General features: G+C 40.1%; 1 protein-coding gene across 8 annotated transcripts in view; it reads right to left on the bottom strand.

The window, feature by feature from the left end:
- cep112 (centrosomal protein 112) overlaps window positions 1-24,688 on the bottom strand; it is a 349,706-nt gene that overhangs the window by 40,798 nt on the left and 284,220 nt on the right. For all 8 annotated transcript variants that reach the window (XR_015479978.1, XR_015479979.1, XR_015479977.1 and 5 more), the window contains one exon: window positions 354-443. Coding sequence is in view for 4 of the 8 variants with exons in the window: in NM_001327791.1 (NP_001314720.1) it covers window positions 354-443 (90 nt within the window). In the remaining 4 variants the exon portion in view is untranslated. The remainder of the gene's footprint in view (window positions 1-353; window positions 444-24,688) is intronic.

Genomic DNA, 24,688 nt, shown 5'->3' on the forward strand with positions numbered 1-24,688 from the left:
TTGAACAGAATATTCAGCCCAGGGCACATCCCAACAACTGTCTGAGTCAAGAGAGGTCACCAGTGCTTTTCAGGACAAAAGGGCGTTTCTACACATACCAGGTTCAGAGAGCTATTAATCAGCTAATTATCTCCATCTCTATCTCTTTCTTTAAGTCAAGGTCAAAGTGGTCTGTTATTATGGAGAAATCTCTCTCAAATGGGACAGCATTCCTGGCCAAGGGCTCTGGCTCTTGAAGCCGGATCTTGGAGAATGTGTAAAATGTGCGCGGGGGCATATCAGTGACTCAGTGAGGAGACATGGCTTCTTCCTGGTCCTTCAGGGGCAGTGGCACTGGGATTTTGTAACTTTACCTGCTCCTGGTATTCCAGCTCGCGGTTCATCAGCTTCTTCTCAACAGCATTCAGTTGCCTCTGTAGAGTCTCCACGCGCTCATGCAGAATCTGAAATTAGTGGGAAGCAAGGGTTAGATTAGGTAGATTACAGATAAAGAAAGCAGATACATAACAGAGGGTATCAAATACAGTTTGATCAACAGAATCCACCATTCAACAAAGAAAGCAACGATTCGAAGCAAAGTGTTTTTCTTTGCAATCATAGTCAATACACTGTAAAATCTGGCAAAAAAAAAAAAAAACTCCTGTGGCTTTGAACCAGATGTTTCTAGCACATGTGTACACTACAGACCAAATGATCCACCGTGAAAAGTAGGAAAACTAGAGTACAGTAAAGTGGACAGTGAGGCCTCAGTCATGTGAACTGCTCATCTCACAGTTCTGCTGGATACATTAAAGAAACTGGAAATTCTAATTAAAGGAATGTAGCCTAAGTTTTCTCATTCTTTAATAGCTCCCAAGACAAGAGTTACAGTGTTTAGACGGCAGAGAGTCGACACTTTGTGTTGCCAAAACAAGCGTGCAGTGTTGCTTTTATAATTTGCCCCAGTGAAGGTTTTGTTTTCATTTTCTTGCTATGAGAGCACAGCTGGACTCATGTGTGGATTACAGTGCACACGACGCTCGACAACAATACGTGTCTAAGGAACTTTTTTTTTTTTACTCGAGAGCTTTTCTCATCTGGAAATGGTGAAATCCGGATTTGTTGCTCGTCTTTTATTAATAAAGACGCGGCTCTAGTTGGTGTTGATTGTCCTGTCTTTACAGATTTGGTGAGTGAGAAACCAGTGGTCTTTGTTTATACAGATGGCAAAGTTAGTTCATATCGAGTTTTATATTATTCTTATTAGAGTTAGTTCATATCATATTACACCGAGTGTAAACATGTTAGCACCACAATCAATCTTACCGTCGTGTAGGATTTTCACCGCAGTTTGTGATAGGAAAAACACACACGGCTTTCTGACGCTACCTGTCGAGTGCATCTAAGTTTCCTGGAAATGCGGAGGTTTTTTTTTCTCTCATTCGCCGTGCGGTAACAAACATTGCATAAAAATACACGCTTAGAGCAATTCCTCGAATAAAATATCTCATTTGTCACGAGGGGCATGAATGAAATTCCTGAATGAAAGAGCTAAACTGCAGTTAAAGTCCACCATTTAACAATTTGGCAAATAATTTGATTACTGGTGTCTATGAAAACACAAATCACTGTCTTTCTCCCCTGTGTGTGTGTTTGTGTGTGTGTGTGTGTTAGAGCTGTGAACCTATAATAGTCTGACGGTTCGGTTACGATTATCATGCCATCGATTCAGTTCAATTCGATATCTCGCTGCATCACTGTGCATTGACGATGCTTTTCATACACAGTTTAAAATTTTCTTCACAGCAGCAATTCTTGTATTAAAATATATTTATATTTATATACTATTTGTAACACAATTTTGCCATTTAATATAAACAGAGCCAGCTATATAATCTGTACTTTTAAACAACACGAGCATTTAGCAAATAATATAAACAAATATAAACATGCCGCTCGCTTCCTGATCCTTGTCTAGTTCTCTTACACCCCTTTGCTTGGTCACACCCTCAACAAAAACGGTTGCGATTTGCTCATGCGTGCTGTTCTCTCCACAGATAAGTGACATTGATGAGCGGCAGGCGGCAGCGCCGATCACAGCTGATCCATGATAGACACGGTGGAGAAAACTCACGCTTGTTTCTGTATCCAGAAGAAACGCTGTAAAACAGCTGAGAGGAGAAGAAAAGTCACGCCAGCAGGTCAAATAGGCCACAGTGTGTGTGTGTGTGTGCATGAGAGAGAGAGAGAGAGAGAGAAACTGAGTACTTTCATTCTCTCAATCGCAGTGAAATACGGGCTTCTGCTTTTAATGTCAGCGAAAGACTGATCCAGCAAACACACGCACAGTGAAATTGTGCACAGTTAATGAGTTTTAAGTAGTTTGAGCGTTGTAAATACTCCCGCTCGCCTCGCTCGCGACAGAGCGCATATGAGATGAATGACGTGAGTACATAATAATCGGTTATAATTACTGAACCGATACCAAATTGTCCTCGTCTGCATCGTGGTGCACAGAAGAAGCAATTAATTTTGACACCCCTAGTGTGTGTGTGTGTGTGTGTGTTTTGCCTCTGTAAAAATCAGCGCATGCCCAAACTGACACTCCTATTTTTATGCAAATTTTAACAGACCATCCCTCTTTTGCTCCTCTGACACTCCCCCTTAAACAGAGCTGGACACGCCCACTTTCCTGACTTAAAAAAAAAAAACACCCCGCTGAAAAAAGGGTTTGTTTTTAGAGGCAGAAAAAAAAAATCTATAAAGTTATGAACACCAAAATGTCAAATGTTATGAAAGTGGTACTTCCATCCAGTGGAGCCTCATTTAATTTAGAACCACACTGAATATATGTCATAGGTATGACAAAAGGTTACATTTGGACCTTAGGCATGACAAAGGGAAATACAGGAAACTTGCACAAAGCACAACAAAGCCATGACCTTCAATGCACACCAGTCCACATCTAATGAAACACAGTAACGCCAGTAACCGAACGCCAGCAGACCCCAGAACTGTAACAGGCTTTGTGCGGTGATGTTTCCTGGAAGAGCGCTGACAGTTATGAGCTCAGTCTTTCATGTGGTTCCTAGCAGATTTACGAAACAGTGGAGCGCCGGGGAGGGGTGAGGGCTAGAAAATATCTCTGTCTTTGTCATAAAAGGACCCTGTCATCTGCAGCTCTCATTAATAAACAGCCTGAAAGAGTAATTGTGGGTGATCCTTTTGTCCCGATGTTCTCCTGAAGAGCTCATCGGGTCTTCCAGACGGAATAAAAGGTCACCGGCTAAGCCGAGCAGGAAGGTGAGGGAGGCCAGTAAAGACAAGCTCCTAAAGTGGATTTGTGGCCCGATGCTCTACAGGGCTCCATTTCATTTGCCCTCCTGGGACAGAGAAAGCACTCAACGGGCCACATCACCGTGAACCCTAAGGTCTCCCGAGCGGCTCTCCATCCAGGATGCACCTTGATACTGCCTTGTGTTTTCCCTCAAAGCCTTCCAAAGGGCCGAGAAAAGCATAGCAAGCTCACAGCTGTTGTTCCTCTCTGCGTGAACGTGTGATTTTCTATGGTGAATCTCCCCAAACAGGGTCCAGATGGCCAGGGCGATACGCTCTTTATCAGCCAGCCAGAGTGGGATCAATCTAAACAAGCGGCAAACGTGGAACATTTGATTTCCTGGGGGCAAGGGGACTGAATGGAGAGAAAGAGAGGCATGTCAGTGGCCTTTTTTCTCTCACTTTCTTTTCTTGCTTTTCTTCAACAGCTGTTTATCCCCCAAGATTACTAAAACACACAACTAATATGCCGTTCACACACGTACGGGCCTGCAGATGCGCAAGTGCTGAGCTGAAAAGCTCGCTCGCTCTCAAAGGTGAGACCTGAGTCATTTTTCTTGGGTGGTCCACCTCGAACGATAAGGCAAGTATGTCTCCCTCGGGTAAAGGCAATAGAAAAGAAAAAAAAGAAGGAGAAAATAGAGGGCCTCTTTAAACTGCAGCCCATGTTTTGTTAGCACTAGTCGGCTCTTCATGTGGAATGTCTATTTGTAGTGAGCTCCTTTAAGAAGTTTTCCAAGCGTCAGATTAAAGAGATCCGTTAATGACGACGAGCCAGAGCACTTTCAAACTCTAGAAGTGCAGTTCTGGCCCAGAGGGCTGTGCACACATCAATGTGGCCGTGTGAGAGAGCTTGCACTGCTAAATTACAGACGCTCTTCCCTTCCCTTCCCTTCGTTCTGTCTTCCAGCTGCGCACATGTGAGGCTGATGATGACAGCAGGGAATGTGGATGTGGTGGATATAATGTCTTTAACCAGACTATTCAACAATAGAGTAGAGGAAGAGTTTGCTAGCAACAACAACTTATTTATTAGGAGCAGATAATCGTTTAGCATTTAAGTCAATATCAAATTAAAAAATCTTTTGATTTAAAATTGGCTCCCACTGTATATTAGGTGGACTAAAGTTAATAATTTGTTACAATGTACTTACGGTGTAAATATATGTACCAATAATTGATTAAATACCTGCATTTAATTACATCTGTAATTTATTGTTTGACCACCAAACCTGTCCGTAACCCTACCCGTATCACACCTCAAGAGCACCAGAAGTGTTCTGCAATACATCATGAACCAACCCAGACTTATTCTGAAAGCGTACCACTATATACACTTCTGGAGAGTGCCAAATACATCCTAGGAGCTAGTTTTTTTGCAGGTTTTTTTAGGGATCCATGATATATTGGTGGCCATATCGTTATCGGCCGATAAATGCTATTTTTAGGGTTATTGTTATCGATTCGATGTCAAAATTAGGCCGATATCTTTAAGCCGATAAATTACCTAATTGTATAGAACAGCCTGCCTTACGTATGCGTGGGTGGAACTTGTTCAGTGCACTATAATGGAGCTTTCCTCACATTGTTTATTCCTTCAAAGTCCGTCCTTTCTTTGTGTGGTATTGGCGTTAATAACTTGTCATTGTAGATTTGTTGGATAGAGTGCCATTGTGTATTTTGATTTAAATGGCCTCTGAAAAAATATTACATGCGTAAACATAATAGCAGCGATGCACACATGCTAAACAACTCCTTGGGTTGTTGGTAAACCAATATGATTATTTGTTCTTATCAACGCATTGCTTGCCATGTGTTGTTGATGTAAGATTCTATTCAGTTTGATCTGCATGTTTATGATTATAACGAGCCCTTGTGATGGCTAATATCACATATAGTGAGCCGACAGAGCCTTCACAGCTGCACTGGGGAAAGGTTCTCAACGCTCCGGCCTAATCTGTCTTTATATTATGCACTGTGTTTATAATAAAGTCATCTGTGCTCAATGATCAGGTGTTGTATCAAACTCTGACTTTTTATCTGACTCCGCTTCGTCACACAGAGCCTTTAGTTAGTTTCAATCTAATAGCAGCTTATCATGAACCTTTCATCGATCATTTTTCTCGCAATTGACAGCAAGAATGAACATAGAAGTGTTGTCTGATTGACAAGCAGCACGCATATGTGTTCAAAAGAATCTAAAATGCCAAATAGGACGAACTTGTGCTGCAATTTATAAAGTAATACTATCTATATTTAGCTTTTTGCTCGTACGGTGACTCTGAACTGTCAAAACACCTTTTAAAATGCATTTTCGGATATTGTATATTTTTACATATTTGTTAATATGTTCATTACTGCAACACATTTGTTTCAAGAACATTTGAGTTGGTTTCAGTTTTTAGCTCTTTTATTTTCATTTTCCTCAAGACATATTTATTAAACTTGTTTGTTAATTAGGTGCTGTTTTGTTATTTAACCAATTATTTTTATGCAACAGTCAAGTTGCATGTTAATTTGCTATGCGAAGAAAGAGAACTTATTTTCTGTCATACTATAAAATCATAAATAAAGGTCTATATAATCAATGAAATTATAGCTTTGAGTAGGCTATTTCGTTCATAAGATCAGTTCAAACTTTTAATCTAAAACAGGTTGCTTAATGTATAAAAATATAACATTGTGAAACAATAATAATTAACGGCTATAGTATATCGGCTATCGGCCTCCAAATCTGAAGAGTTATCGGTTATCGATATTTGCCAAAAAATCCATATTGGTGCTAGGGATAGTTTTTGTTTTCGCGAATTCACCAGAGGCCACTGTGTATGCCTTTTCAGATCTCAAATTTCTTTCGCGAGTGCCATTTGCGCCTGCTGTTCTCACGTAAATCCACCCTAGGTCGTTGTTGACTGACTGACTGACCCACCTTCCTCCTTTCCTAAACCCAACCAATAGTGTTTTCAAAAGCAGCGATTGACCTGTCCACCTACTTCCCTTAACCCAACCGACAGTTTAAAAAGCAATTAAAAAAAAGCCCTCTGATTTTCACCACGTTTTCAGACTTTACCACATTCTCACCCTGTTGTTTACCCGTTTATTTTATTTCTTGGCTTCTGGCTTAGTCTTACCCGCTTTCTGGAACTGTTCTTCACCAGACTATAACCCCATCATCGTGGTCAACTCCTCTATGTGTCTAAAGTCTGACGACGTACATGGTGAGGTACTGGACAAACTGTGGGAACTGTCCATACTGAGGTAAGCGGTCAGCTGGTGAGTGCAAAAAGGAACCGGCTCGTAGCGTTTGTTTTAAAGACGACATATGTACTTCTGGCAACATAATTTGTGTATCTCCAGAAATGTATATAGGGCAACGTTTTTAGAATGAGTCTGTGTTGTTATGAACACAGTAAGTACATTCTGTTTATTTTTTGCAAGTACTTAGTAGCTAAGTCCACCTCATATAAACTGGGACCAAAAATTGTAATCTAAAAAAATAAAAACAAATAAAAATAAACATAATAACATTAAACAAATTTGATTTTACCCCATTTTCTAAAAGAAATTAAGGGTTATATTTTTCCTAAGAAAAACTTGCTGCCCTCATGTGGGTGGTTGCTAGTGAAAAGAAAGGTAAGAAAGAGAGAGACATATTGCCAGCGCCCCCGTGTCTTCTTTATGAGGCAGACACTGGGCTACACAGGGCTTGCTTTATTTCCCTTCTGCTTTGGTGTTTGCTGGTTCTGACACAGTGACTGCTGCTTTCAAACAATAACAGTTCAATACCATCCCCGACTCTCCTGTGCCAGGAGCCAAGCATGCCAACATGTCCTTCACAAATCCTTCAGCAAACTACAAACGCAAAGCAGTTTGTGGGATAAAACAGGTCCAGTGCAGTGTGTGCTGTAATTAAAACAGACCTGATGCTTGGAAGTCTTTTAAGAACAGGAAATGGAAAAATGAAAGCAAACTTTGTTCAGCTGCCCTTCAGTAACAGATACGACACACTGTTACAGAAAGACTGTACATTATACTTAAAACATTTGCTCAATAATTGAATTTCTCCTTCTCCACAGTCTTCAGCGTCACATGATACTTCATAATTACAATAATAAATGGTTTCTATTTATTTCATTAAATAATCCTATATTTTCACTTGAGTTTTAGGACCTTTTTGGTAGGGGTGTCAAAATCAACTGTTTCCTCAGTGCACCCTGATGTAGATAGGGACAATTCGATTTCCGTTCAGTAATAGATCATAACCGGTTATTACGTGCTGACATCATTTATCTCCTACGGCGATGTCACAGTGGAGTACTATAGCGAGGGAGGCGAGGAAACAAAACGCTCCTACTACTATATTTATGCACAATTCAACTGCTTGTGAGTTTGCTGGAAAGTCTTTCATTGACACTGAAGAAGGCACAGCATACGAGACGCTATTTCACTTCTAGGGAGGAATGCTGTAAAAATCCATTTCTGCCTCTCTCTTTCTCTCTCACTTTAAACATTTGAACCGCTGGTGTATTTGAGGTAACTTTTCCTCTCCTCTTGGCTGTTAAAGCGATACTTGTGGATCCAGACACGAGCGTGCATGAGGTGCAAGTTTTCTCAACTGTGTCTATTAAAGATTACCTGTGATAATCGCGTATTATACACATATAGACTGTAACCGCGGCTGTTCTTCCCGCGTCACTCATCGGTGAACAGCCCTTTATTTCTAAAGCCGATCGCAGCCCTTTCTGTTGAGCAGGTGAAGACAATGACCAATCATAGGGGTGAAAGACCTCGCCTGTCAGCGCTCAAAAAGCAAGCGGGATAATATTTAATATTTAGTTTATTTGCTATAAATGTTCATGCTGTCTTCTGTGCATGTGTTGGAGTTTTGTTTGATACATTCAGAAGGAGTGTTTTCTTTGAGCGGGTCAAATTAAGGGTACAGTTCATATATCTTACTGCTGTTTTAAAAGACAATGTTGTATTACAAATAATATATAAATATGAATATATTTATAGATAAAAAATATATATATATTGTGATATATATACTGTGTTATGAAGAAAAAAATCTAATTATGTGTGGAAAGCATCGTCAATGCGCTGTGATGCACCAAAATATCGAATTTAACCAAATCGATAACATGATAATCATAACCGAACCAAACCATGAGACCAGTGTAGGTTCACACCCCTTTGGATCTTCTAAGTTTTGTTATACCTAAAGTGAAAGTGTTCTGCAATACATTATGAACCAACCAAGGCTACCGAAAGCGTACCACTATATACATATTTGGAGAGCACCAAATTATTTTGCAGTTTTTGTGTTCACGAATCCACCAGAGACCGCTGTGTATGCTTTTTTAGATGTCAAATTTGTCTTGCTGGTGCCATTCGTACCTGCTGTTCTCATGTAAATCCACCAGAGGCCACTGTCAACTGACTGACTGACTGACTGACTGACTGACTGACTGACCGATCGACTGACCTAGTATCTAAAGTTGTATTTCAAAGATGTATTTCAAGTCTTAATGGTTTGGAACAATAATAAAAGAGGAGGGTATTTTTATTAGCTGAGCTAACTTAAGGATATCATTAACAGTCTGAGAAAAACTCATGCTGCATGAAAGGAACAGCTTCAAGATTCTTTATCGCATCATTTTAATTGCTATGAATATATGGTAGCTAGAAAAGAGGTCTGAATGTACACAACACATTTCCTTTCTTTAACTGAAACATTGTTCATGTTTAGTTTTATAGGATCATTTGACTGTTGGCTCCTTTTGTGTGGGGGGTATGTTGTTGATACATTCATTCATTCATTTTCGTTTCGGCTTACAAAGAAAATGACCACAGCAGAATAAACCACCAACTTATCCAGCATATGTTTTACGCAACGGATGCCCTTCAAGCAGCAACCCATTACTGGGAAACATCCAAACCGGGCTCATTGTGGAAACGTAGCCCCGCGGACGTTTCTGCGGACCACGATTTACATCCCGGGAGGTACGTATTCGAGCTGTTTTTGTTTTCGCGGATCCGCGAGAGGCCGCTGTGCGCGCTTTTTCGCGTCTCGGGCGCCTCTTGGGAGCGCGCGCCGTTCGCGCCCGGGCCGTTCTCGCGCGAAAAGCCGACGGATCGGCCGACTCGGCCGCCCTCCTCCTCCTTCCCTAAACCCGAGCGACGGTTCGCAAAAGCCGTCCAGAAAAAAAAAAGCAAAAGCCCTCGTCTTCGATTTCGACCGCGTTTTTCGGATCCCGCCGCGTTCACGCCCTTATTTTTCGGATTCCGTTTTTCATCTTACCTGATTTCCGGAACCGCTGTTTCCCGGACTCGATCCCGGTCGTCGTCCCCGCGGCCGGCTCCTCCTCCGGGGCCTCCGCTCCGCCGACGCAACGCTGTGAGCTAAGCGTTGCATCGGGAAAGCCCTCCACTCGGAGGCGAGCCGTCGGCCGGCGAGCGCGAAGAGGAGGGGCGGAGCGGCGCCACACCGTCCCGCAGTGTTCGCTCGAAAAAAAAACTAAACGCGGCCTTACATACCTCCGGCCATGTAAATCGCGGTCTCCAGAAACGTCTGCGGGGCTACGTTTCCAGAATGAGCTTGGGTTGGAAACATCCATACACACTCATTCACACTCAGACACTATAGACAACTTTAGCTTACCCAATTCACCTGTACTGCATGTCTTTGGACTTGTGGAGGAAACCAGAGCACCTGGAGGAAACCCAAGCCGAGGCTCGAACCAGTGACCTTCTTGCTTTGAGGCGACAGCACTACCCACTGCGCCACCATTTTTGATACAATTACTAATAATTATTGTTTTTTGAGTACTATTGTTTATGGCAAACTGTTTTGACACTAAATATTTATTTTTAGGTTACTAGTATAAATTTTTTAGATACTAGTTTCTTTTTCATTAAGTACCAGAATTTATTAATAAGATACTAGTGCTTATTCTTTAGATAATAGTGCCTATTCTTTAGATACTAGTGCTTATTCTTTAGATACTAGTGCTTATTTTTTTAGATACTACTGCCTATTCTTTAGATTGTAGTGCTTATTAAAAATATACTAGTGCTTACTCATTGGACACAAGTTCTTTTTTATTTGTATAATTAGTAAAATGAAATGATCTTCAAAAATGAATGGTAACTGAACAGAAAGAATTGAAACAAATGACACTCACTTTTCTCTCTACTTTGTTGTCCTTTTTAAAAAACGAGGACAGTAAACGTGGTAAGCCCAGACAGGTAGTGAGGGCTGTCTGACAGTGTGTAATGGACAGAAGTGTGTGGGGGGTGAGAGCTGCTCTTTTGAGGCTTGACTTTCTCACGCAGGCCACTGGGACGTTATCACACGCTGCTTCCTGCGATACAGGGTTCAAAGGGTTCTGGGAATCTGCCCCATCCCTCATCCACTCATTTATCAGCTACCCTCTTCCTAAACCCCAAACACACACACACACACGGAGACACAGAGCGCACGAAGGTTATCTTACTCAAATCTCACCAAATCTGCAAATTCATCATTCCTGTGGCTGTACTAGTCTGTGTCAAACCTCAACCATATGACAGCAGATCACTGAACGAACAGCTCGGAGGTCACGGCAGGGTCAGAGAGAGAATGAATGAATTATAAAACGCATTTGTTCCAGACGCCACGTGCTTGAACTTGGACAGAAAAAAAAAACAAGATGAGTAAATGAAATCACAGTTCCCTCTTTTTTCTCCTTTACTTAACCTCAATGTTATGTACAACCCGCAAGACCTTTTTTATTTTGTGCTGAACACTAAAGAAAACTTTTATGAATAAAAATTGACGGTCACATTTTATTTTGATAGCCCGTTTGTTTAATTTAAGTTACACTGCATCTACATGCTAACTAATTCTCATTAGATTATAGGTAGAAGGTTAGCCTAGGGTTAGGGCTAGTGTAAGTTGACATGTACTTGCAAAGTACTCCTATAGTCAGTTAAATGTCTGTTGAAGGAGCAGTATCAGCAGATATTAAGCAGACAGTCCACTAATACTCAAATGGACCATCAAAATAAAGTGTTACCAAAATGATATGAGTCAAAATTATTGGATGAGATGATTTAAGGAATCATTGTCCAGACCACAAACGTATTGAGACACATTAAGAGTAATTTATACTAATTTATACTAATTATAAGTGATAGTAATAGGCACTAAGTATAGTTTTTTGAGGTTGAACTATAGTAATTAGGCTCAATTTTAAAAGTGTAATTGATTGTAGCTGGAATGAAAGGCAGTGATGAACATTAGTGTTGTGTGAGTGAGTAAATGCACAAGATTCATATCTAAACCACAGTATCGGTGCATCCATAATTACACATTTCGACCCAGAATATTTTTGTTTTGGTGCATCCCTATTATATTGTGTTGTGTACACTAAAGAGTATTAATGTCACATACATTTTACAGAAATCTAACATTCAATGCTCCTGTCCTCACAGTGCTGCCACTAGTTCTCCTATCCGTCCTTGCTCTTGACTGTAAAAAAGCTGCTGCTGTTGAGGTAACGCATGTCAGAACACATCCTATCATTGGACGTGTTTTAACATGTTGCTTCTGCCTTACACTCATCTTCCTTGAGGGGTGTGTGTGTTCAAGATAGCTTTGAGAATACGCACGTGAGCCCCCAGCCTCAAATGAACGCGCAGATAAAAGGGCACACATGAAAGAATCAATTACAGAGTGGAACGGCTGCACCTGTGGAATGTGTACTAGATTTGTACATATTCTCAAGACATGTGAGGGGTGGCTGAAAATAACCGCCAGTGGTGGAAAGAGTACTGAAAAATCATACTCAAGTACCATTACTTGCCAAATTCTGTAGTGAAAGTACACTACCTGGCAAATGTCTTGTTGCCTGTTCAAGTTTTAAGAACTACAAATAATAATTTGACTTCTAGTTATGTTGGCTTGAGAAAGCCAACATACTGTTATACTTCTCTGTCCACGAAAACAAACGTATCTCTTCCTAGGCTGTTCATGCTACAAGGTCCAAACTTGGTCAAAAGGTGCCTTTTGCATGCCAATCAGATTTATTGTTTTTGAAAAAAAAAATAATAAGTATAAAAAAAAAAATAATAATAACACATATATATATATATATATATATATATATATATATATATATATATATATATATATATATATATATATATATATATATATATTTATATATAAATAATTTGGGCCTATAAAAATATACAAGCCCTAAATTTGGCTAAAAACTGTGTTCTGCATTGGACTTTGTTGCTATATCTTTTCAGGTTTATCAGTTATTAAAGTTTTCCAATAAACAACTTTTAAGCATTATTTTTCTCAAAATATGGCAAGCGATTTTTGACCTAAACTCCATATGGCAAGCCATTTTTTGCATGTATCACTTTTACATTTATTAAGCATTATATTTTCAATAAAATATGGCAAGCCATTTTTACATAATGCCCAAGTCCGGTTTTAGAGACTGTCTTATGCTGCGTTCACACCAGACGCGGAACATGCGTCAAGTGCAAGTGATTTACATGTTAAGTCAATGCAAACGCGCGAATAGACAACCTGCTGCGCAATATGCGCAAATGGTGCGCCGCGAATGACGCAAATTGCGCGAATGGTGCGGCACGCATGAATGGTGTGATATGCGCAAATGGCACGGTGTGAATTGAGTGTTTTAGACGCAATTAACGTGCATTTCGCGCTAAACGCTTGAGATCAAAAATCTGAACTTCAGCGGACATTCGCGCCACGTTAACCAATCAGGAGCTTGCTCTTGTGGGGGCGTGATTGTGACGTATGCCTGTTGTTGGTGTCCCGGCGGAAATCCTCCAGCTGACACCGACAACAGTCTTTCAAACTGGGCTCGGCTTAGCCAGAAACACCGCTGTTAGCTTCCATCATCCAGGTTAAGTTTCTAGAGGAGTTTATGAGCTCATAGAGCTGAATGCACCTCTGAAAGGATCTAGTGGACTAAGACACGGCCCTAAACATATCGACGCTGTTCTTCAGACTTCATAAAACATATAAACAGTTATTTTCTTAATAAAATCCATGTTAGCCATTTAGCAACGAAGCTAGAGTCACTGGGCAGACAAAAACCCTGCTTATCCTGCGAATCCGTGTCTGTTCTTAAGTGAATTTGATCTGTAAATGAAGCGGATTTGACACGTGAATGAAGCGGGGTTTGATGCGCGAATGAAGTGAGTAAACTCAAATGTTCAAGTGGTTATTTACACGCGAATAGCATGATTTATCCGCGTGTTCCGCATCTGGGGTGAACACAGCATAAGATACATCGGTTTTGCTTTATATCATTCATATTGGCAAGAAGCTTTTATGTATCAATACCAATCTGTCAATTGTCCCCATAGCAATAAAACAACAATATCTCTACATCAGAACATTGTATGGACCTGGGTTACTCATGCTAGCAAAATAGGACTTCCTGTGCACTATGCATTGTAAGAATTGTGTTAATAACAATAAGCTACATGCTATTAATGATTATCTCAATAACAATACCTGCTAAGAATTAGCATTTGATCAAACATGTACACGAGCGTTGCCATTTAGCAACTGCTTAGCAACCACCTAGCAATGCCATAAACATTTTAGCATTTTATCAACCACTGTGCTTCCTACCCACTTCCATTTCCAGTCCTAGCGCAGTCCCGTTGCTTTTCTCAAGCCAACATCAAAGTTCGTCAACGAACTTTAGGTTCTAGTTGATCAATTGGTATCAGAAGTGGCTTATTTGAAAGGCAAAAGTCTCTAGATTACGCTTATTTTACCAAAATAAAACATGATCATGCCTTGATTTTGAATTACTTCATTAGGACAGTAAGGTCTGACTTTGCTCAGTCAAAAGTCTTGTCACTTAATAGAAATAATGTCCAGTATAGAATACAAAGTCATGGTGCAGTGGAAAAATTAATAATATTGTGTTTGACTCCCATGAGCTTGGACGACTGAATCAATACACCTCTAATGACTCAAATAACTTATTAATAAAGTCATCTGGAATGGCAAACAAAGCGTTCTGGCAGAACTCGCTTGACAACTCAAAAAGCAGGCGGGATGATATTTACATTAGCTAAAACATCAGAAAAAGGTAGCAAACGGAGAAAAAAAAATATTATATGACTTAACAAAACACATATTGTATTTGTTATTAAATTTGACCCAAAATTAATTTATTATTTTTTCCCTTTATTTATAATTTTATGCTTGAATTTTTTTTATTTTATTACTATTTTTTATTATTATTTATTTATTTATTTACACTGAAAAAAAATATTCAGAGAGGATTCCTTGGATTTACTCAATTTTTTATGTTAAGTGGTTGTAAACAATTTATTTGTGTTGAATTTAAACAAACAAATTATGTTGAACATTATTAAACTTATAAAATTTATTAAAATAATATATTTTTTTAAAACTTCGATTTATTTTACTTTTCAGTCTATAACATGTAAATGAGGTGGTTCTTACATAGTTCTAGCACATTACTGGTTGAGAGCCCATGAAAAGAAAAGCCCACTTCTCTGAACAAGACCATAGAGTTTTCAACAACCCGGGCTCACTGTGGAAACGTAGCCCCGCGGACGTTTCTGCGGACTGCGATTTACGTCCCGGGAGGTACGTATTCGAGCTGTTTTTGTTTTCGCGGATCCGCGAGAGGCCGCTGTGTGTGCTTTTTCGCATCTCGGGCGCCTCTCGGGAGTGCGCGCCGTTCGAGCCCGCGCCGTTCGAGCGCGAAAAGCCGCCGGATCGGCTGACTCGGCCGCCCTCCTCTTCCCCCTCCTTCCCTAAACCCGAGCGACCGTTCGCAAAAGAAAAAAAAAAGCAAAAGCCCTCGTCTTCGATTTCGACCGCGTTTTCGGATCCCGCCGCGTTCTCGCCCTTATTTTTCGGATTCCGTTTTTCGTCTTACCTGATTTCCGGAACCGCTGTTCCCGGGACTCGATCCCAGTCGTCGTCCACCGCGGCCGGCTCCTCCTCCGGGGCCTCCGCTCCGCCGACGCAACGCTGTGAGCTAAGCGGACAAACTGGTTGCATCAGGAAAGCCCTCCACTCGGAGGCGAGCCGTCGGCCAGCGAGCGTGAAGAGGAGGGGCGGAGCGGCGGCACACCGCCCCGCAGCGTTCGCTCGAAAATAACTAAACGCGGCCTTTACGTACCTCCGGCCACGTAAATCGTGGTCTCCAGAAACTTCCTTGGGGCTACGTTTCCAGAATGAGCTTGGGTTGGTTTTCTAAGCTATATGTGGCAAACACAAATTCATAGCCTGGAGTGCTAAGGGACGTGGCTATAAACTATACTTAATAAATGCTGTGTAAGGTTAGAAAACATTATCAATCATTGGCCAATATTTTAAAGTGTTACCACAACACTCCAGGATGAATGAACTAGCATTAAGTCTGCTGAATAAGTCGAATAAACACCCTAATTCTGAAATGAATCAATGAATAAAAGCACATTCTGCGTGGAACGAGTATGTTTATAAACATTAAGCTGACAGTGACGACAAAGCACAAGTGCACGTATCCTCATATTGTGCTCCTGTGTGTTATAAATAGAGAAGTCAGCATCAGAATGACACATGCCACATGTGTGCCACAGCGAGACGTGTCACATGCTGTGTGAGTGATGTCAGAGCCGGAGTGCAGCATGCGGTGATGGAGACCCTGATCAAAGTGCTGCGCTTTGACACTAGAGGTGGGAGCTATTGTTGGTGTCACAGACAGGCAGAAGTCTAGAGCAAAGCCCGGCTTAAACAGCAGCTGTGCATGCTAGGGCTGCTGGGTTTCACCGGGGGGTTGAAGCCAGACCAAAACGCGCGCCCTCCATGTCATCCGTGTGCAGGAACACAACGACACTGAGGTGAGTGACAGTGCACCGGAGCGTCTTTTATCACAGATGTGTATCTGGAAGGACGAACACATTCACATCTGCAAACTAGTGGCTGGAGCACATGCTGCTGCCAATCATGATGAGGAAGGAAAACAGCAGGAGATCAAATACACAGTCACTGTCCATTTCCACAGCAAATCTACCTCAGCTACACTACACTCTTAAATAAAGGTTTTTTGTTGGTGTGGATGGTTCTTTAACATCTATCTATCTATCTATCTATCTATCTATCTATCTATCTATCTATCTATCTATCTATCTATCTATCTATCTATCTATCTATCTATCTATCTATCTATCTATCTATCTATCTATCTATCTATCTATCTATCTATCTATCTATCTATCTATCTATCTATCTATCTATCATATATATATATATATATATATATATATATATATATATATATATATATATATATATATATATATATATATATATATATATATATATATATATATATATATATATATATATATATATATATATATATATATATATATATATATATCTATCTATCTATCTATCTATCTATCTATCTATCTATCTATCTATCTATCTATCTATCTATCTATCTATCTATCTATCTATCTATCTATCTATCTATCTATCTATCTATCTATCTATCTATATATATATCTATATATATCTATCATATATCTATCTATCTATCTATATCTATATCTATTATATATCTATCTATCTATCTATCTATCTATCTATCTATCTATCTATCTATCTATCTATCTATCTATCTATCTATCTATCTATCTATCTATCTATCTATCTATCTATCTATCTATCTATCTATCTATCTATCTATCTATCTATTCTATCTATCTATCTATCTATTCTATCTATCTATTCTATCTATCTATTCTATCTATCTATCTATCTATCTATCTATCTATTCTATTCTATTCTATTCTATTCTATTCTATCTATTCTATCTATCTATTCTATTCTATTCTATTCTATTCTATTCTATTCTATTCTATTCTATTCTATTCTATTCTATTCTATTCTATTCTATTCTATTCTATTCTATTCTATTCTATTCTATTCTATTCTATTCTATTCTATTCTATTCTATTCTATTCTATTCTATTCTATTCTATTCTATTCTATTCTATTCTATTCTATTCTATTCTATTCTATTCTATTCTATTCTATTCTATTCTATTCTATTCTATTCTATTCTATCTATCTATCTATTCTATTCTATTCTATCTATTCTATCTATCTATCTATCTATCTATCTATCTATCTATCTATCTATCTATCTATCTATCTATCTATCTATCTATCTATCTATCTATCTATCTATCTATCTATCTATCTATCTATCTATCTATCTATCTACTCATCCATCCAACGACTTACCTATCTACCTTCCCATCCATCCATCCATCCATCCATCCATCCATCCATCCACCGACCGACCGACTGACTGACCGACCTACCTACCTTCCTACCTACCTACCTACCTTTACACCCAACCACCAAACCGCCCGCCACCTGTTCATCCATCCATCCATCCATCCATCCATCCACCGACCTACCTATCTACCTTCCTATACACCCATCCATCCATCCATCCATCCATCCATCCATTGACCGACCAACTGACCGACCGACCTACTTAACTACCTACTTACCTATTAACCTTCCTATACCCCCAACCACCAACCTGCCCGCCCATCCATCCATCCATCCATCCATCGACCGACCTACCTATCTAATTTCCTATCCATCCATCCATCCACCGACTGACCTACTTACCTATCTACCTTCCTATATACCCAACCACCAACCCGCCCACCCATCCATCCATCCATCGACCGACCTACCTATCTAATTTCCTATACACCCATCCATCCATCCATCTATCTATCCATCCACCGACCGACCGACCTACTTACCTATCTACCTTTCCATACACCCAACCACCAACCCGCTCACCCCTCCATCCATCCACCCATCCATCCATCAACCGACCGATCAACCTACTTACCTATCTACCTTCCTATACACCCAACCACCAACCCGCCCGCCCGCCCATCCATCCATCCATCCATCCATCCACCTATCCATCCATCCACCGACTGACCTACCTACCTATCTACCTTCCTATACACCCAACCACCCACCCACCCATCCATCCATCCATCCACCTACTGACCGACCTACCTACCTATCTACCTTCCTATACACCCAGCCACCCATCCCTCAATCCATCCGTCCATCCATCCACTAACCGACCAACCAACCGGCCTACCTACCTATCTACCTATCGTTCTATATTTTATTCTATCATTCTATCGTTCTTTCGTAATAAAATGAATAGCATACATATCTAAAAATCTAATTATTTGTTTATTTTGTAAATTTTTTTTCTATTAATCTGGCTTCAGCAATGACAGTATATTAGGTTAACTGAAAGTTTGCAACACTGAAAATGTTTTAAACAGTTTATTCAAGGACATTAAAATGTATATGCACAGCTGAAGTCAGACTTACTAGCTCTCCTGAATTATTAGCCCCCTGTATTTTTTTTTCTCCAACATATGTTTAACAGAAATAATTCTTTATTCAACACATTTCTAAACATCATAGTTTTAATAACTCATCTACAATAATTGATTTATTTTATCTTTGCCATGATGACAGTACATGATTTCAAGATCAGCTAGTGTTCAGCTTAGGCAGGCAAGTTAGGGTAATTAGGCAAGTCATTGTTTAACGATGGTTTATTCTATAGACAATAAAAATAAAATACATACCTTAAAAGGACTTATAAATTTGACCTTAAAATGGTTTTAAAAAATTAAAAACTGCTTTTATTCTAGCCGAGATAAAACAAATAAGACTTTCTCCAGAAGAAAAAAAAATATTACAAGAAATACTGTGAAAAATTCCTTGCTCTGTTAAACATCATTTGGGAAATCAAAAGAGGCTAATAATTTAGGCTTCAACTGCATATGTTAAAGGATTAGTTCAAGCATTCGTTTCAGTCCTCTGAGATCTTTGTCCATCTTCAGAACAAAAAAAAGATACTTTAGCTCCCTTATCCTCCGCAGACAGCAACAATACAGACTTATTCAAAGTCCAGAAAAGAAATCAAAAACATTGCCACAACATTCCACATGACTTCAGTTGTTCAATTGTGATCGGTCAAAGCTCTAAAAAGACATTTGTGCACCAAAAAACAACGTTATTTGCCAACGTCTTAGTGTGGGTGTTTACTACAAGCACTGACCAGTGGCTCAGTGGTTAGCACTGTCCCCTCACAGCAAGAAGGTCACTGGTTCAAATCCTGGCTTTTTCCTGGCATTTCTGTGTAGAGTTTGCAAGTTCTCCCCATGTTTGCATGGGTTTCCTCCGGGTGCTCCGGTTTCCCCCACAGTCCAAAGACACGCACTATAGATAAATTGAGTGAACTAAATTGGCCGTGTACAGTATGAGTGTGTGTGAATGAGTGTGTAATGGGTGTTTCCCAGTACTGGGTTGTGGCTGGAAGGGCATCCGCTGCGTAAAACATATGCTGGAATAGTTGGTGGTTCATTTCGCTGTGACGACTAAAATAGAGACTAAGCCGAAGGAAAATGAATGAATGAATATGACCTGACCAACATATTTTACTGCCCGCAGTAAACCTACACTCTGACCTGATGCAGAGAGACAAAGTTGGATAAAGAAAGAATGAATGAAAACATAAAAGGTTTACACGTTAACTTGATCTGACAGCACTATTTTGGGCCTTAGACGTACTCTACAGTATGCAAGAGTCGATTAAAAGGAAAGTTTTCACAGGCAGTCTTTCTAAAGCGTTTGGGGTGGGGAAAGTGGGACTTTAAGAGACTTGACAAACAAACATGGGTTTAATCTTAAGCAATATGAGCAACAGAGACATCTGATAGCAGACAGCGCAATCAGAACAACTGTTTTGGGATTATTGCATTCAAATGCGCCACACTTTGATGTTTCTTTCTGCTCTTTTTTGTCTCAAGCCCTTCAGCTTTCATAATCCGCCTTTGAAGTGAGCGACTTGGCAACAATGTCAGCGTGTGACACGCTTATTCCTACCATCCAAACACACACACACACACACACACACACACACACACACACACACACACACACACACACACACACACACACACACACACACACACACACACACACACACACACACACACACACACACACACACACACACACACACACACAGGCTTTGGTAACCATTCTTTCCTGTCTGCTCTCTCTGTCTTATCACTAAAGCTATATATGTGTTTGAACTTACATCGACTAGTCAGTCATTAATTAAACTCTTATTAAAACACTGATGGGGTTTGCCTGGTCAAATACACAAAGGAACAGGACTGAAATTTCAGACTCCATTACATTAAAGCTTCCCTCAGCTATTGTACAATAAAGATTGCATTGGTTTAACTATATCAATTTGAGTCAGTGTCCAGTAATAAAACATTGGTAAAACTAGCGATCACAACATGAACAGGGAGTTTCTGGTGGGATTTTTACTTCATTTAATTTGAGTTACATAATGATATGTAGTTATATAATAGCATGCGCACACTCACAAATGTGCTTAAAATATATAAGCAGACTTTATACAGTATGTGCACTCACTGGCCACTTTATTAGGTACACCTGCCCCAACTGCTTGTTATCGCAAATTTATCATCAGCCAATCACATGGCAGCAACTCAATGCATTTATGCATGTATACATGGTCAAGACCATCTGCTGCAGTTCAAATCTAGCATTGGAAACGGGGAAGAAAGGTGATTTAAGTGACTTTGAACGTGGCATGGTTGTTGGTATTTCAGAAACTGCTTATCTACTGGGATTTTCACGCACAACCATCTCTAGGGTTTACAGAGAATGGTCCGAAAAAGAGAAAATATCCAGTGAGCGGCAGTTCTGTGGGCGCAAATGCCTTGTTGATGCCAAAGGTCAGAGGAAAATGGCCAGACTGGTTTAAGCTGATAGAAAGGCAACAGTAACTCAAATAACAACGCCCTACAACCGAGGTATGCAGAAGAGCATCTCTGAATGCACAACACGTCCAACCTTGAGGTGGATGGGCTACAGCACCAGAAGACCACACCAGGTGCCACTCCTGTCAGCTAAGAACAAAAGACAACAATCCACACAGGCTCACTAAAATCTGACAATAGGCGATTGAAAAAATGTTGCCTGGTCTGTTAAGTTCAGGCTGGTGGTGGTGGTGGTGTAATGGTGTGGAGGATATTTTCTTTCCACACTTTGGGTCTCTGGCCCCGTTTACACTAGTGTGTTTTAGTTTTAAAACAGCGTTTCAGATCAAAAACGATCCGCGTCTCTAAACTTATCTCCGTCCACACTACGCCACCAAAAACGTATATCACGTGACCATTCGCGCACTCTGGGCATGTGCGTTCTAGTATAAACAGAAAGCATGCGTCTCGCTCGGCATTTGGTTATTGTTAGTCAACAAACGCCGGTTGTACATTAAACGCGATGGCAAAGAAAGCAAGAGAGGTATTTTTGTGGACAGACGACGAGGTCGAGTCGTTACTAAACATAACAAATGAATAACTGCACAATGGCACCTAAAACAGACAATAGTGCAAACAACGCTCCCATTTCTGTGTCCATGTTGTTGTTTACAGTACTGTCTTCCGGTAGCGTTAAAGCCATGTGTTATAGTCATGTGATAGGGACTTGACAAATAAGGGAAGGATACGCAATGACACAAAAGCCCCAATCAGGTAGTGAATCTCAGCAGTCCCGCCTCCGTTTTCAGATGTCTCCGTTTTTACTCATACACACTGAAACGGAGCAGCAGCGTTTTATGCTGCGTTCACACCAGACACGGAATGCGCGTCAAGCGCGAGTGATTTACATGTTAAGTCAATGCAAACGCGCGAATAGACATCCTGCGGCGCAATACTCGGGAATGTCGCAGCACGAATGACGAGAATTGCGAATAGAGCGTTTTGTGCCTTTGACGCGCTTAATGCGTGTTTCGCGCGAATCACTCGAGTTCGAAAATCTGAACTTCAGCGGACATTCGTGCCGCGTTAACCAATCAGGAGCTTACTCTTGTGGGGGCGTGATTGTGGGTTTGACGCGCAAATGAAGCGGGGTTTGGCGCGCGAATGAAGCGAGTAACCTCAAATGTTCACGCGGCTATTTACGTGCGAATAGCGTGATTTATCTGCGCGTTCCGCGTCTGGTGTGTACACAGCATTAGAATGAAAACGGCCTCTCCATCGTTTTCAAAACGCTCCGTTTTTGGCACTTTAGAACTCCGGTGTAGTGTGGACGGATGGCGTAACCGTAACAAAACTTATGCGTTTTAAAACAAAAACGCATTAGTGAAAACGGGGCCTATTAGTACTAATTGAGCATCATGTCAACGCCACAGTATTGTTGCTGACCATGTCCATCCCTTTATGACGACAGTGTTATAAAGTGCCATGTCAAAAAGCGTGAATCATCTTAGACTGGTTTTTTGAACATGACAATGAGTTCACTGTTCTTAAATGGCCTCCACAGTCACCAGATCTCAATTCAATAGAGCACCTTTGGGATGTTGTGGAATGGGAGATTCGCATTCGGTAAAGTGGCATGTGAGTGTATACTCTAATGTTTCCTAGATGTGTGTAAGTGAAGTGTGCATTAGTAATAGTTCGTATACAGCATATGAGTGTTTTAAAGCTGTAAACAAGAGGTCTGTATGTGTATGTGTAAAAATGCGATGAATTTTGTATGGTTTTACATGTTTCTGAACAAAACTGACTTTCTTACTTCAAATACATCTCCAAAAAAACAAACCTATGTGTAACTTGTCAATTCCAAACACCCCATCCCTCCAACCACACACACACACACACACGCACACGCACACGTTTGTCTTTGTGAAAAGTGGGTACATTACACAGGTTTCCATTCATTTTATACTTTCCAAACCGTATATTATATTGCCCTCACCCCACCCTACCCCTAAACCCGACCATCACAGGAGTCAGTGTCCAGCTTTACTCTCTGATTAAACTCATCCTGTGTGATTTTTAAGCATTTTGAGAAATGAAGACGTCACCAATGTCCTCACATTTCACCTCCTTTTGTAATACCTGCGTCATACCCATGTCACTATACATGTTTGTGTCCTGATATGTCACAAAAACACGTACACACACACACACACACACACACACACACACAAACACGCATTAGTATTTCAGAAAATACTAATAAAAACTTTCATTTCACACACTAAATTTAAAACGATGAGCAGACTGTGGGAAACACGAGATGCATGCAGGCCTGGAAAGACCACTTATCTTTTATTTATTTATTCTTTTCATTTATCAGCTTATATGAAGCTTTCAGAAGCTGGTATCGTTTCCTTACTTGCACATCATTTTAGTATCTTTCCAGTCCGATCCTCATTCATATTGATAAAACCCTGGGCTTTTGATCATAAACTAAAAACTATGGTTTAGAAATTAAGTAATAAAAAAACAAATCCAGATTAATCAAAGGGAGAGAGATACGTAAGGAAATAATCAATTTAACCAGACACAATGTAACGTGATAAAATCTTTCCCATGTTAATAAGAGCCTCTGTTCTAACCAGCCATGACAAAATATGCATCGAGGGACAGGGGAATCGATTTTAGAAACATTTCTATTTCTATACCGTAGCAGGAACAACATCATTTGATTATCGGGAGATTAAATATGATCAGATCTGAGCTTTAGCTAGTGTTAAAAATGGGATTGACACAATGCTCAATTGGTACTAATGGGCCCAAAGTGTGCCAAGGAAATATCCCTTACACCATTACACCACCACGACCAGAACTGTTGATACATGGCAGAATGGATTCATGCTTCATGCTGTTGACGCAAAATTCTGACCCTACCATCCGACTGATGCAATAGAAATTGAGATTCATCAGACCAGGCTATGTTTTTCCAATCTTCTATTGTCCAAATTTGAGATAAAATTGTCACGTGAAATAAAATAAAACAAAAAGTTAAGGAAGCATGTGGACATAACACATCATTTAAAATTAGGCAATTTTAAAGTCAAATTTATGCATATAAAATTTATTTTCCCAGCAACAAAAATGCTGCTAGTAGAAATGGCTAGTAATGTTGGAAAACTACTAGCCACAGTGGCTGGTGATCAAAAAAGTTCATGTCAAGCCCTGATAATCATATCAAAAAGGTTACTTCATTGTCTCTCATGCATAATCAACTGCACAAAACCGGATATTCCTTATGGTAATATTCAGTGGAGCACAAATTCTAAGCTAAATTCCTAAGCTAACATCAACAGGTGCAGACAGACTCTGTCTGACAGAAAATATGATTATAACCTGAGCTAATATACCAAATCAACCAACTCACATCTCCGTT

Source organism: Danio rerio, chromosome 3 (genome assembly GCF_052040795.2).
Source record: "Danio rerio strain M-AB ecotype USA chromosome 3, GRCz13ab, whole genome shotgun sequence".
In the NCBI taxonomy this organism is placed as follows: Eukaryota; Metazoa; Chordata; class Actinopteri; order Cypriniformes; family Danionidae; genus Danio; species Danio rerio.